At 47.8% G+C, this 17,742-nt stretch overlaps 1 protein-coding gene across 2 annotated transcripts in view; it reads left to right on the forward strand.

The window, feature by feature from the left end:
• Positions 1–17,742, forward strand: part of LBR (lamin B receptor) — a 704,650-nt gene that overhangs the window by 591,799 nt on the left and 95,109 nt on the right. For both annotated transcript variants that reach the window (XM_086926155.1, XM_086926154.1), the window contains one exon: positions 15,604–15,772. In XM_086926155.1, the coding sequence (XP_086782281.1) occupies positions 15,604–15,772 (169 nt within the window). The remainder of the gene's footprint in view (positions 1–15,603; positions 15,773–17,742) is intronic.

Genomic DNA, 17,742 nt, shown 5'->3' on the forward strand with positions numbered 1-17,742 from the left:
GGATTTTCTGCTCCATAGCGTACTTGCGGTGGAATCATTGCACTGAAAGCTTTTAATAATGGTCGATGTGACTTATCCCCATAGTCACGGTTAAACATTTTTAAACCAGCGATTGATGTTTGTGCCTTCCCTTTTTGGGCTTCTAGGTGTGTTTGCCAATTTAATCTTTTGTCGAACCACACACCTAGGTAGCGGTATTCATTAACAGATTCTAATTTAAGATCCCCTAAAAACCAATTAAACTTAGTCGCTTTTTTCCCAAAGCATAGGATTTTTGTCTTGTCTAGATTTACAGTTAAAAATGTCTTTGTACAATATTCATTAAAAGAGTTCAGCTTCCTTTGAAGGCCTATTTCTGTTTGATCCACTATTACGAGGTCGTCCGCATATAACAGACACAGTACCTTTTTGCCATTCATTCTTGGTCTGGCACTACCCTTCACTTCTAGCCACTCGGGTAGTTCAGATAAAAATATGGAAAATAGTTGAGGGGCCAGTACACAGCCTTGTCTCAAACCGTTTTCGATCGGTATTTTTGGCGTCATTGACCCCTCGGTGTTGCTAATTACTTGGTCGCAGTTTCCACAGTGCAATTCTTTTAGTATAGTCAACAGTGCTCCGTTGACTTCCTTGCCATTGCCCATAGAGAGAAGCAGTGGTCTATTGTGGAATGTCCCTCTCTGAAACCTCCCTGTTCAATGGGTACTATTGAATACTCCTCAACCCAGTCATTTAGTCTATTTAAGACTAGTTTTGAGAATACTTTTTCCCCTATGTCCAAAAGATTTATCGATCTGTAATTTTGAGGTTCCCCCATACTGCCCTTTTTGTGGATAGGTCTAATTATTGCGCCCTTCCAGTTTAATGGCATTTTACCTTTTGTTAAAATTACTTGAAATAGTTGGAAGAGGAATCTTAATATTATCTCTGGGAGATTATCCTGCCCTGCGGCCCGGGTTAGGTTGAGCTTCTTAATTGTTTCTTCCACACGCTCTTCAGTAAAATGTAATTTGAATTCTTCTGAGATTTCCTGCCAACCTTTGGGTACTGTATCTCCTGAAGATATTCGGGCTCCATACAGTTCCCTTAGGTATTTATCCCAGGCTGCCTCACGTACGACGCATATCATTTCTCCAGCTCGGGGGGACGATGCTGATTTGATCAATTTCCAGAATTGTCTCAAGTTCTTAGCCTCGATTGATTCTAGCAGCTCGCCCCAGCATTTCTCTTTATAAGCCCTTTTTGCGTCGGAGACCATCTTTTTAAACTCAGCTTTAAAATTAATAATACGTTTTTTTCTCTCTTGGTGGAACTCTTTGCTTTGCTTTCTAGCTTCTACCCTTATCTCCCTTTTTTTACTTTGGCAGTCCATTGAAAACCATTTCAAACGACTGACCCGGTTTATTGTACCTTTTCTTTTATCCTTTTTTTAATTCTATTCTAAGGCACTGGACTACTTGGGCTATTTTCTCCTCGTACCATTCCAAGTTTTCCCTCTCATGGTTTACTAGTTCTACCTTTAGTTGACATGATTTTAGCTGTTAGTCTTGTTGTCGCCCGTTTTGGGTAGTCCACCTCTAGTGGTATCGCCTTTTCTCTTGGTTCCAACCTTCCCCCTTGGTCACTACTCTTGCTTTGATGTACCTTAAATTCCCGCACTAAGGGGAATTTCCAGGCTAGCATGAAGACATAGTCAATTGGGGAGTTTTGTGAGCCCTTTTTAAAGGTCTTCTTTGCCGGGCAGTCTGTTTTAAACCTGCCATTTAAGCAAAAAAGGCCCTTTTCCCCTAAATAGTTGACCAGATTCCAATCCTGTTTTGAGGGAACACATACTGGGAAGCCGGCATAATTAATTCCATAGGTATCCAGGAGTTCTGTGTACCAGCGATCTGCCTTCATTGGGTGCAACTTGTGGTTAAAATCCCCCAAGATTAACAATACGTCTGAGGCATACATTTCTAAAATAACATCTGTATCCTGTTTAAAATTCCCCATCTCATTTACATATTCCCCCACATTATCCCACTGCATATAGACATTTATGACAATTATCATTTCGCATGTCTTATCCAGGGACAGATGATTTAACCTGCAAGCCAGTAGCCATTTACACTTTACTTTTAACAGTCCTACATTACTTAGTATTTTTGTCGAGATAAGTGTCATAATTCCCCCCGATGGGCGGCCAAATCTTTGCCTCTTGGCCAGACAATTTAGTTGGTGGTAGCCCTCGAAGTTAGGGGTTTCGCCGCATGCCCAAGTCTCTTGTAGGCAGGCAATTGCTACTTCATTTACGTGTTTCTTTATATGTTTTGTTTTAACTCATTGCCTAACCCATTTACATTCCACGATAAGAGACTTAGGCTATGCGGCACCCCTCTCTCCTATTCTATCTCACTTAAGCCACCAGCTTCCCCCATTCCATCCAAGTATCTCTCCGAGCGGTCTCCTAGATAACTACCTTGGCTCCAGATACCCCACGAGTCCTCTTTTACAGTGTTGTTTATCACTTCTTCGTTAATCTTTTGTAGCCTTACCTGTCTCCTCCCCAGACCTGCATGGCACTTTAGAAAATTCCTTCCGGGTTGTAATTCGCCCCTTAGATCGTTTTCTGATATCACCCTTACTCTCCCTTGAAGTATCTCGCTGGCTGCTTTCATAATTACCATTTTTACCAGGGCCGAGTATAGTAGTACTTTTGTTACTTCCCTTCCTGTTGTACTTTCTATAAAGCCCGCCTGTCTCAAATCTTTTGTACCAATCCCACTCAGGCTAATACATTTGGAGAAGACTGACAGAACTTGTTCCCTATTTAAGGGCTTTATTTTCCTTGATTTCTTACCCCTTTGGCCTATTTCTGCTGGTTCCAAATAGACCCATTTATTATTTCCCCACTCACATCTTTTCTCTGGGGAAGTAGGTTTATCTGTCTAAACTCTTCCCGCCCTGTGGGCCCCGCCTCTGGCTCCTGTAGCTGTGATATTGCCTCCGGGTTGCAATGCCTCAGGGGGGTCTACATTTGGCTTTTCACAGATGGAGTTATTCTCTGCTTTATAGGTTTGGTTTTCAGTGTTTTCTCTTTTGGGTCCTTACTACTCTGCCTCTTCTTTTGTGTATTTTGAGCATTTCTTATGGCCTCCATTGCCGGGGGTCCGAAAGGTACAAAGGACCGGGCCAAGACATTTAGTGTCTCTCCATCTTCCTTTTTCTTCCTGTTTTCCTTTATCGTTACCTGTGGAACCTGCTTTTTGCCTACCCTGCCTTTAGTGCGGACCCTTGCATGATCACACCTCCTTTTTACCAGAATTGGACGCCTGGATATATACTCATTATCTAATGGCTCTTCCAGTTCACTTCCTATACTTTGCTCAATAGTTTGTGGAGACCCTACTGTTCTTAACATGAGAGGCAGTTGTCCTTTGATTCCTGTCAGCTCATCTTCTATCTTTTTTAAGAATAACTTTTGGGCATTTAATACACCATTGTTCAGCAATGATACTTCTAGGATTCCCTGAAGAGTTTTCTGTAACATTAGTAATAGGTCCATAATTGACGAAGTAGGTGCTGCTGACAAATCTGAGTCCTGTGGGCTATTTCTCTCTAGGATTACTTGGCTTCCAGTCCTTCCTAGGTCCTGCTGTTTTGAATTGTTTTTCCCCCCGTGGCTAAGTAACACTTGGTTTGAAGGTGCCCCCCAAATAAAGCTAGGCTCAAGGCTTTCCCTTCTCAATTGCCCTTCATTCCCCGACGTTTGCAGGGAAAAAAGTATTGGGGATGAAGAGAGCCGCGGTGCCACCATTTTTGAGTTTTGGCTCTGGAGGGATAGATTTATTAGCAAGGGGTCCTCTATCTCATCCTCCAAATCTTTTTCTGGCGCTCCCCTCCTGCTTTTCTCCACCTGGAGCACATCTTCTGTTTCTGTATTTGTGTTCTCAGGGCAGGGCTCCTCTTCAGATTCCAAGTTTATTGCAGATAAATTTTGGACTTTGTAATGTTTGCCTACAAAGTCCTTTACGGGATTAGAATATGCAGTAGTCTTTTTTTTGGTAGATATTGAAGTACACCCCTTTTTTTTGCTTGCGGGCCGTTTTGTTCCTTTTTTACATTTCCCTTTCTTATGTCGTCCCTCAGTTTTGTCCTCATGGGAGACCTGGCTTTCCTGGCTCTCTTCCCATGACCTTGATCCTGCCGATAACTCGCTCGTCTCCGGGCTATTTTCTTGAGCTACCTTCCGTGGTTTTTGCTTGCGTTTTGGGCCCATATCCTTTCTTTGATATTATACTGGGGAAGTTCCTGACTTATTTCTGCAGCACTCCCCTATTTATTCTTGGCTTTCCAGTGAAATCAAATATAGCAAAAAGATACTGCTAATATGCTCCGACTTTTATACATACACTCCTGCTCACTTACCTCTGTTGTGCCACTATCCGCCGGCCTGCCTGCCTTGCAGAAAGTTGAAGGGAATACTCCTTCCTTCTCTTTTTCCCTGAAAGGTGTTATCGCTCAGGTATTGACTCCCTTTTCCGTCTTCTGCCCCTTGACTGGGGTGTCCAGGTATTTTATGGATGGGCTGGGCTGGGATTTAGCCACTCATTTGCTCGTTTGCGTCATTGAGTTTGGTGCAGGAGAATTGGGCTCTATGCAGCTTCCTCTGGCTTGCCGCACCAGCCTCCGCCCCAACTACAGGGGCACTCAAGCTCCTGCTCCTTGGCGTCCTCCTCTGCGCCCGCTAAGCCGTTGCGCCACACCCCGCTGGATCATCCGGCTTGGAGCAGGGGCTCCCGTGGGGCTTACGTTCTCTGCGCTGGCTTGGCTCGATGGGAAACGCAGGGATGAGAATAGGGGTTCGGTCCGCTCCCCCGCTGCTCTTCTGTGCCGCTACTACTTCACGGCACACACAGTCCACGGTGTTCAGCGCTCCTCTGCGCTCGATTAGCTGAACTGCGTACGTCTCTCTTCAGGCAATCCGTTTCGGCAAGGCAAGGCTTGGCCACAACAGAGCTCGTTTATAGGTTTAAAGGTTTATAACAGATGTCCCACCCTTCACCTTTCATTATGCCTCAGTGCTACCTTCATTTAGAACTAACCTTTTTGAGTTGTTCACTTCTGGATCCTTTGCAAAGCTGTACTCTCAGATTGCTCACCAACAGTTTTTTAGTGGCTATTACAACTGCCAGAACGGTTAGGGAACAGCAGGCGCTCTCAGTCAACCCTACCTATAACATTTTCTTTCCAGACTAACGGGTCCTTTAGACCCGAGCCTCATTCCTCCCCAAAGTTATGACACCTTTTCATGTTGGCCAGAACACCACACTACTGACCAAAGACATCTGGAAGGATGAATAGCTTTTTATTGGGTTTGCTAGAGCAAAGAAAGGGAAAGCAGTGCAAAAAGAGAACCATCTCCACGTGGATTGTACTCTGCAGCAAAATCTGTGAGGCATAAGAAGCAATCCCCTGAGTGCTTGTGAGCTCACTCCACCAGAGCCAAAGCTGCGATCACTATGCTAGCTCACTGTGTCCCAATCCTGGACATCTATCAGGCAGCCTTGTGGGCATCACTGCATGTGTTTGCCAAACAGTTCTGTGTCAACAGTCATGCCACTTGCTGGCACGCAAGAAGACCGCTCAGAAACCTTTACAGGTCCAGTCTGATGCCTGCGGAATATTCTACGGTAAGGAATCTGCAGCTACATAGATTCTCTACCAGATAAGGCACCACCGAATGTTATTCTTCAAGCACAGTGCTCACATTAGAGAGTTAAGATTTATTATTAATGCGAGTTGCGCTTCTATTAAGGTGCATATGTCTCCAAGCTCCACTTACCTGAGAGGGCCATGGATGGAATGCTTTAAATTACCAGTTCTTACAAATTATTTGGGAGGACAAAAAGATTGTACCCGTCATACAATATTTCAGCTCCTAATCTAAACCTAGATGAAGTTATATCAAGTCCATTTTAGTCAATGCATTTAGCAAAATTTAAGAATTTAACATTAAAGGCAGCCTTTTAATAGCTTAACATCTTTCGAATGGCGAGCTAAATATAGGTTAAATTAATCAATTGTCCAAAAACATAAAATGAGGGCAAGCCCAATACTCATCCTATAGATGGTACCTACCTTTCATGTTGCTCAAACTTTCAATTGCTGTTCTTTATTTAATATCCAACACCAACAGAAACAGTGATGCATAATCCAAATGATTGAAGTGCTACAATGTATTATGTAAAAGAAACACAATTAGTTTAAGACAGACACCATAATGTTTTGTAGCACAATCTTAACACTGGAAAGAGATCGTTTTTGGAAAGGGTTATGATATTGTTAGCTGTGAAACTTCTAGAAATTAAGCAGTGGGCACATTCTACAAGGAAGAAATGGATACTTTGCTATACATTACAAATATAATAGTAAATGATGTTTGTCTTCAGCAGATACTTTTATAAAACATTATTGTTTAGATTTTCTGACCCAACAGATACCTTTACAAAACATTATTGTTTAGATAATCTGTCCCTGGAGGAAGCTCAAGTGGGACGTTTGTTCTTTCCACACTTGTTTGAGACTACTCACCCCTCAACTCATCTCCTTATTGTGGCGATAACTGGTCTTTCTGATAGATACTTCTAATCAGAGGTTCCTCATATTGTAAAATTACTCCAGATTTCAGACTGGATCTGGAAACTTTAAAAGCAGTACTCCTGTGCACTGGATAATGGTGTTGTGTGGTTCCACGCCAAAATTGGTAGTCTCTGGAAGTGACGAGCGGAGTCACATAGCACCACCCATGCACTCTGACATTAGTTCTGTTTATTCAGTGCCTCCAGCCACTGATCTAGAGCTTCTCTCTAGTCTTTTGACTGTTACTTTTTCACTAATTCTCCTGTGTGCAAGGGAAAACGTCACACCTAAACAACCAGCTTTAACCATGTAGTAACTGTTGTGCCCAGATGTCTGTGACAGACCCTCAAAAACTCTCTTTGTGGTGCCAGGGGTCAGAGCATGACTCAAAGGCCTGCCATTACTGCATCAGGTGAACTCGAAGGCCATACGGGTACTTGAGGCCAAACGTTACTTCGGCAAATACAAGAGGTTTCCACTTATCAACATGTTTAAGTCAGAAGGAAGGTCCCATTCCCCATTCCCACCTCCGAAGTCGCTCGCGTGTAGATCTTCATAATGTATGAAGTCTTTGAATAAGTCAAGAAAAAGCACAAGACGTGAAAGCTGGAATCTGCCTCTTCTGGCCACTCTCAGACTCCTCGAGAAAGATTGTTATTCATCAACGTGGCTCCACATATCCTTTGGAGCCAATTACGAAATTCCTGGCAAAAACCTGAATTTTCAGGTCGGTCTGCAACATTGCTGCAAGTAGCGGCCCTCAGAGAGGCCATGCTGTATATATTTGGCACTTTATGGGCTCCCTCTGGAGAGCCTTCAGCCCCTAGTTTCTCGCAGTAGCCCCCAGTCAGACGGTCGTCGGCGGGTTCATCCTCTATGCCTTCTGTGCCCATTGGCCCCGTGTTGGGTTCAGCACTCGCTCCAGTGCTAACTTCAGTTCCAGCACCATCCCAGATGCAATTCCTTTTGCATCAGCGCAACCCCACTGCCTATAGTGAGCAGCCTATAGTGCCATCTGACTCTGAGCAGAATCCACTACAACCTCTATCAAAATCGTGGTTGGCTCAGACTGGCATGCATCTATTGGCAACCCTTCAGATTCTGATACCTTGCCCTTACCACATGGTAGGGCCCAGACTTTACACTGTCTTTGCAGTACTAACTCAAACAATGAAAACTCAGAGGAAGGAGTTAACTGTCTTCCTCACTATGAGGAAAGCTAATATGAAGGATGCCATGGCCTGGATACTTCCATAGATAGTGACCTTGTGTCCCCCCCTGGTCCTGCCAAAGAGGAAAGCGCCTCTTTAGCTGTTGTTATGCGAAGGGCGGCAGAAGTTCTAGATTTACAGCTACCAATCATAAAAGTAAAGACTTAAGTATTAAAGGAAATACTTCAACCTGTTCAGGCTCCCACAGGGTCACTGTTTGAGAAGGCCCTTACGGGTACTCTTATATTTTAATTTGTATTTATTGTTAAACAGTAAGCATATGAAGAGAGCAAATCATCAGCTGGCATAGCGTCAACATTCAGCCACTGTCTGCTGTATGTGCAACTTATAACAAGAAACCTTCCCTCAAACCTCCCTCCCAATCCTGCCCTCCCACCCCATAGCTGCCCGTTAAACTAATGTTACCTCCATGGACTTATAGCGTGTATTCCTTCAGAGGTTAACCTCGGATGAGTTATGCTGGTGGCTCAGTCAAGCGCAACTATTTTAGATATCTAGAACAGGTGAGCTCTGTGAATTCCTGGTAAAGAAGTGTAATAAACGATTGCCAGATCTCCCGGAATGTGTCCCCTTGTAGCTTGAGTGTCGATGAGAGCTTCTCCATCCCCAGTAAATGCTTAATCCAGTGGAGCCGGGTCTGTCTAGTCTGGACTCTGTCTGTGCCAGAGAAGTCCAATATTGACTGATGTGCCGCCCTCAACGCAAGTGGGACGTGTTTGCCCTTTTTGGATTTAAGTGGGTAAGTCAGCAGGTTGGGAAGGGCCAACATTTGAAGGAAATCGGGGAAGCTGAATGATAAAATGTGTATCAATATCTGACAAAATTTCCTCCCAGAATTGAGTCAGTCTGGGGCACTCCCAGAGAATGTGCACTAGTGTCCCGGGGAGTCGCAGCATCTCCCAACACCTGTCTCCCCATTTGGGGCTCCCTCTATGAAGAGGTTAAATACCAGTACGTGCCGATTTTTGTCGCTGTTTCTATACTGGATGCATTATATTCTGTATGTTGCGCCCAATAATAAATATCTTGCCATTCCCTTAGGGATAGTTGACGTTCCCATTCCCTCCTCAATTGGGCGGGGGATTTTGAGTCTAGTTACTCGCCCCTCAAGATATTATATAGGTTGGAAATAAGGCATCTGTCTGATTCCTTGCTAAGAAGCCACCTCTCAAATTTAGTCAGGTGTCTCCGCGCAGACCGCCGCACCTCCGACTGCATCAACCAGTGCCTAATCTGGGTATACCGGAGCCTCTCTCCCTCCGGGATTTTATAGTCGGCGCTCAGGATGTCGAACTGTATGGGACCTTCTTCGTCAAAGAAATGGCCTATCGACCTGCATCTCAGTTTCTGCCACGCACTGAACACAACGCAGTTCATTCCCTGGGTGAAGTCCTGATTCTCCACCACCGGAGTAAGAGGGAGGGGAACGACAAGAGGCCCCCTCTTGTAGCCACTGAATCCCAGACCCTAAGGGTGGGCGCAGTAATCGCGGATAGGTAGAGGTTGGTAGGGCGGTGGAACTGCTCAAGAAGGGGATCTTCCACAAGGTTGTTCCCGCTAACACCCTGTTCATAAACAGCCACCCCTTTTCTGATTCCTGGTGCAACCATTCTACTAGTAACCTAACCTGCGCTGCCAGGAATTAGGGTAAGATGCATGGAATTTCAAGGCCGCTTTCCGTCAAATCCCGCCAGCTATGATCACATCGCATTCGAGAGCGTCGGCCCATCCAAACAAAGTTTTGGAAGGTTCTCTGCAGGTTCTGGAGCGTTTCCGGCAGTGGCCAGAGAGGCAATGTCAGAAATATGTATAAGATTCTGGGAAGGACTGTTATCTTTAGTGTAGCGGGTGTCCCAGCCACGAGGACGAGTACAGCTGCCATTGAGCTGAATCAGACTACACCCTTTTAACCAAGTCCCTGTAGTTAAGGGCCAAGACCTCCTGAATGGTCGGGGCGAGTTGGATACCCAAATACGAGATAGAGCCCCGCTCCATTGGATTGAAAAGGCCTGGATGAGATACTCCTTATTTTCTTGTGAGACCCTTAGGCTCAATGCCTGTGAGTTGGCGAGATTAATTTGGAATCCCGAGTCTGCCTCAAACCTCCTTACCTCCTCTAAAAAACCTGGTAGGGCCTCTCAGGGGTTATCCAGGGAAACAATGACATAATCCACATATAGAGTAATAAGGTGCTCCTCTCCCCCAAAGCATTTCCCTGTAGCCCTTGGGTCATCCCGGACCCTCTTCACGAGCGACTCCATTTAGAGCACAAGTAAGAATGGGGATAAGGGACATCCCTGCCTCGTTCCACATCTAACTGGGAAGCTCTCTGAGCATCTACCATTGACCCTTAGAGAAGCCCTCAACCCCCTGTACCCACTCAGCACCCACGATCATCACTGATCCCCTAACCCAAAGCATTTCAATACCGCCTCTAGATAAAGCCAATATGAGGTTGAAAGCAGTCTCCGCGTCAGTGGAGAAGAGCATTGTCTTGCGCTGGGTGCGGGTCACTTTGTCAATAAGATGAAGGATCCATTTTCACTGCTTGGTTCCGCTATGACTACCACCGAAAGGTCCGTCATTGAAGGGGGAAGTGTAGCTGAGCTTGTGATCGTGTTGAACACTCTAGTGAGGAAAGGGCCCCAGATTTGCAAAAGACTTTATAAAAACTAGCCTTGAGGCCGTCCAGGCCGGGAGATTCATGCGACTTCAACCTGGAGATCGCAGCTATTACTTACTCAATTCTGATTGGATTATCTAGGTCTGCTGCCTGTTCTGCTGTTAAGCGCGTCACCATAGCTCCCTGCAACTACTTGGAGATATTCTTGGGGGCGAAATCTTGCAGCGAATATAGATCCTTGTAAAAGGGTCCGAACCTAGCCTCCACAGACTCATCTCCCTCAGTCACTGCCCCTTCTGTCATTAATGCTTCCACCGCAATGGCCTGGTGCTGTCCTCTGTGTTTATTCACTAGCATTCTCCCTCATTTGTCCCCCCTACTTAAAATGCATGCTTAAGTACTCAGAACTATCTAGATCCAGGCCTGCTAACTGCTTCCTAACCACCTCCAGTTGTCGCCAAACCCTGGGCACTCCAGTGCTGTATATGCGTAGAGTTCCCACATTTGTTATTGCAATTGTATGCGCTTGTCTCGCCTGACTTTACTGTCCGCCTCAGAGATGGTGATCAACTCCTCTCTAATTACCACTTTCATTGCATCCCATACCATCGCTAACGAGGTCTATGGGGTGTTGTTTACTTCAAGGTAGTCCCTAATCGCTCTGTGTACCTGTTGAACTACCTCTGGTAAACGCCACAAGCAGGACTCTTGGCCTTGCAGTAGCACTGAATGATCCGTTAGGGAGCGGCGCTCAATCTGCTGACTGTATCCTCTTGACTCTGGGTGTGCAACCCGCCACTGATCCTCACCCCAATTCCTATAACCATAGGGCCCCACCTGGACTAATCGTCCCTGCCAGGTTTAGATCTCACCCTAGCACCACCCATCAGTCTTTTGTAGTCATGATGTTCGCTACTGCTCCATGTAAAAACTGCTCCTGTCCCTCGTTAGGAGCGTAAATGGACCCTGGAATTATGGAATGAGAGCCACAGTGAATGCGATGCCTCAAGAGGCGGCCCGCAACTTTCATCCCCACTTTTACACGAAAAGAGTAGGAGAACAATAACGCCGTCTTGTGTGTTAAAGGGGAGAACAAGGTTCGAGTCTCAGCAACGAAACTCAACATCCAGTGATTCTGGGCAAATCACTTAATCTCCAAAATGAATGTGTCCATCTGTACCGAAACTGGTGCTCATGTAAAGCGCTCTGATACCCAATGTCTCAGGTCTAGTTTGCGCTATATAAAACTAAAAACAAAATGAGAAGAACTGCTGTGGAAAGGCTCGGGATTTAAGTCTATTCCAATCTTTATGTAGCAGATGCGTTTTCTGTAAAAGGCAGACATCCGCCTAAGAGTGTTCCAGATAGGAGTGTATCTCCCTCCTTATGATCAGGTTGTTCAGGCCCTTGACATTGAGGGTCAGCACCCTCAGACCTTTCGCTAATGACACCAAAGTGGCCTCCAGTTTTACTTCTGATTTGTTCTTTAGAGCGCCCTCCCTTTCCATTCCTCTTGAGCCTTGTGGGGTTCCTTCCGACCCATGTGTGTAAAATGGTATTAGCCTTGACTATATGTTGGGCACCCGTTAACACCTTGGCTGCTATGGCTTTTCCCCTCCTGTGCTGACATTATTTGAATACTATAGTTTCATGACGAGCTCAGCTCGTCATAAGCACAGCTCCAGTGTGCCTCATGACGAGCTGAGCTCGTCATGAGCAGCGAAGGAGTTAACAAACCCCAAAACAATAACAATGATCAACCATAGTCCCTGGATCAGGGAGGGAAATTAAAAGTCCATCCCTCCACCAGTGGTTAAGTCTCTGTTTGGGAGAATGGTCAAGTCTTAAGCATCTCACTCCGCCTCTCCATCTCCCTGCCACCACCGCCTGCCCCCTAACCCAATCTGCTCCACTTCGGGCAGGATCATGAGATGCAGTATCTTCTGCCAGTTTGTCTAACAGGGCCCTCCTTTCGGACGCCGTGGTCACCAGAGGCGTCTCTATGGCCTTTTTCGGGATCCGTTCCTTCAAGGAGAAATTGTGGACACAGGTCAGGATGTCTAGCGATCGGGGCGCTCCAGGGCCTCAGCGACCCACTCTGTGGGTCCTTTCCAAACGGATTGCTGATGCCAGGGTGTCTCCAAGGATTTGGGCAAACAGGTCTGCAACATCGGCCTCTCTGTCTTTTTTCTCCTGCCTCCCAAGGGGCCCCCCTTGTTTAGATGTTATTTCATCTGGAGCGATTGTCTAAGTCCTCCGCATGTGCTTGTAGATCCAATTGTTGATCTGTAAACGAATGACTTCTTGTTGCAGCTGCTCGATTTCCGCATCTCGCGAGGTTTCACGCCCATCTGGGGCATCTTCCTGGTTGCAGATATCCTTCAGCTTCTTACGGACTACTTGAAGTTCACTCAAGAGGTCTCCTTTAACTGCTAAGAGGTCATCTTTTATGCCAGAGAATAGGACTTTCAAGTATGGGCGCGTGACCAGTACCTCCAGTTCTTCTGATGGTCAGGTCGCCCTACTCGTTCAGCCCCTCCACCACAAACCGGGCTATCCGTCTTGGAAGCCCATCAACTTCATGAGCATGTCCTTGACGGAGCCCCCTTTCTTTTCCTTCGCAGACACCATCCGCTCCATACTGCTGGGCCCTCTGGTCGGGGGTGGGGTGGGGTGTAAGAATATTCCTGTTTTGGCCCAGCACCTGCACACACTCCTCTGAGTCCTGTGACTCTTCTGACTTGCCTCTGGTTGTGACTGTACTACGTCCACTCCACCTCAGCGCTTGATGCAGCTGTCCGGTGCTGGTAAGATCAGCCTCCACTGATGGGGGACCCAGTGTTTCTCACTGTCTGCAGTTGGTGGGCCAAGGACATCTCCACCACAGCTGCCTAAGACCTGCCCAGCACCCTTTTTATTTGGCTCTCCTTTCGCCTCTCCTGTGGCCAGCGTTCCACGCCGGGCGACCATGCCTAGAATCTGGCAGTGTTCGTTCACCAGTGTTAGGCCCTTCGCTCCTGTTGCCTCCCTTGAGCCAGCTGCAGGCTTCAGCTCAGGACGTTGTCATCGGTGCTGGTCTGCACACTTTCCGCTCTAGGGCTCACTACCCTTTCGGAACAACCCCGGAAAGTCTCTTCCCTTGGGCCTATGGGCTCCTCCTCCGTGGGTCTTCTTGCTAGCTCTCCATACCAAGGTGGTGACCCCTCCCCCATTGTGTGCTTTCAGCTGCTGATGCATCTTCAGCCGTTCTGGGGCCCATCCAACTCACCCAGAACTCATGGTCTCCCCCAGGTCCCACAGCTGTCTGCTTTTGTCGCGAACCCCCACAGAGGAGGGTAACCTCTACCAGAATCAGGGCCTTTGCCGAAGGTTCTGTGTCTCTGCCTCCAGGGTCCGTCGCCTGGTAATCGCCCCCTCCGCAAGTCACAGTAATCCCCCTCGCTCACCGCATCTTCTGTGATAAGGGAATTCACTTGTTTCTGGAGCGAGGTTCCTCCATTCGGGTCCTTGGAGCTTCTGCATGCAGGATCCTCCCACCACTTAGGCCTCCTCGCTGCCGGGACCGCTTCCACTTGGACCGCCACAACTGCTCCGCAGCCAGTGATGGCCTGCCCAGCTCTGTTGCCGGTTAGGCTCAAGGTGGCCAGCCCACCACCTCTCCGCAGATCGACAGCTGCAGTACCCAGCTCCCTTGCTGATCCGTTAGGACCTCTCTCTTCCTCTCAAGACTCGGCCGCACTAGGCGTGTCCGGGCAGGGTACCACGTTTTCCTGTACCGGACCCAGGTCAACCTCTCCTTTCTTTACCCCAGGAAAGCTGTTGGGGTCGCACTCACTCTGCCTGGGGTCCAGCCCCCCCCGTGCCCCGCCGGTAATGTGCTCTGCTCAGGTAAGCCTTTAACGGGGCAGCGGGGAGGCCTCGGTGTGGCAGAGATGGAAAGACGCATCTTACGACACCGCCATCTTGGCCATGCCCCTCTTACAGGTACTCTTGAAGTCATTTTGTCAAAACCTTGTTGGGCCCCGCCAGTTAACAGGCTGGTTGCACGGCACCATTGTCCTGCAGCTGGGGACCTAGCCTTTCTTGCTCAGCACCCAATGCCAAAGATCCTTGTGGTACAGTTGACTACCAACAAAATGAATTTCAGAGCTTTTCCCACTACTCTACCTGATCGTGAAGCAAAAGGAATAGATATATTTGGAAAATGGATTTGTCACCCAAAAGCCTGGCTCGGGGGTCTGTGAATACCAGTTGTCTTCTGGACCACTATTCAGTCTCACCTCCCATAGAGTTTTCTTGGGCCTCATTCATAAGGTGAGGAATTTGTAGGAAGATTATGTATCTAACAGTAATATCTTTAATGGTTTTATCTTCTTGCAGATTTCTCACCATGATCTCTCCTCTCCAGTGATATGGTGATGTGCATAATAGGATCTCAAGGAATGTAAGCATGTTAAATGCTGTTATTGTCGCTGCCTGTGTTGTCTCGGTTCTTTTCCTCATGCCTTTAATGGGGAGCAGGAAAAATACCAGTTGTTGAGTCCAGTGCGCCATTTGGCGCCTAATATACCCCAGTGTCATCAAATCTTGTGAATGGAGTCATGGATGAAACTTCATGTTACTACATGGTGACGCTGGAGAGCTATTGCTGAGGAAGAAATTCCCAACTAATGTAGCGCCTGTAGGGATGTTTGTGGGAGGATTATGTATCCACCAGAAGTATTGTTACTGAAAGTAAGTACTTGTCACAATCGATTCTCCTCCCTCCCTGGGCGAATGTTCACTAGTTGCTCTCTTTCAATCATATGCTTTGAAAATCTGAAAGTTTGGGTGGTATTCAGTGAAGTGAATGTACTACCAACCAAACACTGTGTAGGCCTAGGAACATTTTAGTAGTATTTATCTGGGATTTTCGGACTGACTAAAGCATGTGAAAGTATGAACTATATAAATGCTAAAGAACTATAGGTACATGCAAATAACAAGCTCCTTCCGTATTTCACCTGTAGGCAAAGAATGAAAGTAGCATTAAAAGTGATAAATATATTAATGGATTATCTAATTGCTTCATAAGTTTCTTTACTAATCTTTCTCCTTTATTAAACTAATCTTTCACTGTTTTAGGAAGCAATTTTGACTACTATGGATATTGTTCATGATGGATTTGGTTTCATGCTGGCATTTGGCGACTTGGTGTGGGTTCCATTTGTGTACAGTTTGCAAGCTTTCTATCTGGTCAACCACCCCAATGAGATTTCCTGGCCTGTAGCTACTGCAGTTGTTGCTTTAAACAGTAAGTCGCTTTAAATTGACACCCATGTGATGTTTTTGTGCAACCGGATAGTAAGGGACCGCTCTGGGAAAAAGAAACAAATTCTGTACTACAAGATGACTTAACGGTGTATACTTATGTATCTGAAAGAGACACTTTAGTGATAGATTCCTTACCTTAGAATATCCCCAGGCGTCAGACTGGATCCGGAAAGTTTTGCGTAGCAGTACCCCTGCGCGTCAGTAGGTGGCGTCCTGTGGCTCCACGCCCGTCACTGGCGTCGTCAACGCCGAGACAAATTCACGAAGGGTACTTAGGCGCCACCCATGAGCGCTGACGCAAGTTCTTTCTTTTTCCACACCGAAAGCGCAGATCCGGATTGGGCACGTACTCTTTTGAGACTTTTTGTCTCCTCCTTTTCTATCCTCGTGCACGTGGGGATGCCCGGATTTAAGTCTGGTTGGTCGTGCCACCATAACATGTCGGTGGCGCACCCCCACGATGTGTGCCTCTACTGCCTGGAGACCGATCATGACTCCTGTTATCGTCGAAACTGTCCAGCCATGGCCTTGAAGGCCTTGCGGGAGCGGCGCCGGAATTTGCTGGAGGTCCGGCATTCCAGTTCCTCTGGAGCCGAGGAGTCCCGCGGCCTACCCGCTATACCCGGTTCCGTCGGCGACTCCCGAACAGATGCAAGAGTTTCTTGCTGCCATGGCCCGCCTTTTTAGGCCCAGGGCTTCCGCTGGTGCGCCTTCGGGCCCCACGGTCCCGTGTCCAGATCCTGTTGGCCCGGCGGCTCCGCACCGGCACAGGCACCACACTGGGTGCCGTTTATCCCCCCCATGCCCCGGTTCCCGGACCATTTTGTTCCAGCCTGGGATCCGAATTGGGATGCAGCCGTTTTCAACACTGCTTGTCCCTTCTTCGGCTCCGGCCCTGCCGCCGCGACCGGCTCCCTCTACACCGGAGCCGGACGAGGACTGGGAAGGGTCCGAGGACCCACTTGCCCGGCAGTGTGAGCCGAACAAGATTGGGTGGACGAACTTGAAGATGCAGGCAAACTTGATGTGTCTTCTGACCCGGTGTTTGCCTCTCCTCCACCTACTATGGAGGAGGGTGCTTCCTACACCGTGGTGCTGCGGAGGCTCTCAATCTCGACCTCCCTATGGTGACCCTTAAAACCAACTTCCTTACGGAGGTGCTCCAGACGGTGTCTGCATCGGAGCCGCTGCTCCCTTTCAATGAGGCCCTCACCGAAGTCCTCATGGGCAATTGGTTGCGACTGGCCACGAGGGCGCAGGTGGATAAAAAAAGTCCCTAGGCGTGATCGCCCGGCGCCTGGTGATCCCGCCTTCTTGACCACTCACCCCACGCCTGAGAGCCTGGTCATTCAGGCCTCGATGTCGCAGAGTGCCTTTCCCACGGCTCTATCGGATAAGGACTCTAAAGGCTAGACCAATTTGGCAAGAGGATGTTCTCCTCAGCCATCTTGGGGCTGCGGTCGGTTAATACCGCCTGCTTATTAGGCTGTTACTCCCACGCAGTGTGAGATTCTGTAGCTCAGGTCTTGCCTCAGTGTTCTGAGGTGGTCCAGGCTGTCCTTTCCCAAGCGATTGCGGCGGGTAAGGATGCAGCGAAGTTTGCCATCAGGTGTGGTTTAGACACCGCTGATTCGTTGGGCAGTGCAATTTCCACGACTGTGGCATTGCGGCACCACGCCTGGTTGCGTTCCACTGGGTTCTTGCCCGATGTCCAGGGCTCGCTCATAGACATGCCCTTTGATGGCTCCCGCCTCTTTGGCGATAAGGCCGACAATGCCTTGGAGCGCTTTAAAGACTCTTGTGCCACTACCAACTGTTTGGGTCTTTCCACAAAGAACTCTGCCACGCCTGGGTTTTGTTCCTTTTGTGGCCAGGGCAGGGGCACCCAAGCACGCTCCAGCAAGCCTGTGCAGAACCAGCCTCAGCGCGGCCGTGGATTCCGCAGGGGCG

The sequence above is a fragment of the Lissotriton vulgaris genome, chromosome 6, assembly GCF_964263255.1.
Source record: "Lissotriton vulgaris chromosome 6, aLisVul1.2, whole genome shotgun sequence".
Lineage (NCBI taxonomy): Eukaryota > Metazoa > Chordata > Amphibia > Caudata > Salamandridae > Lissotriton > Lissotriton vulgaris.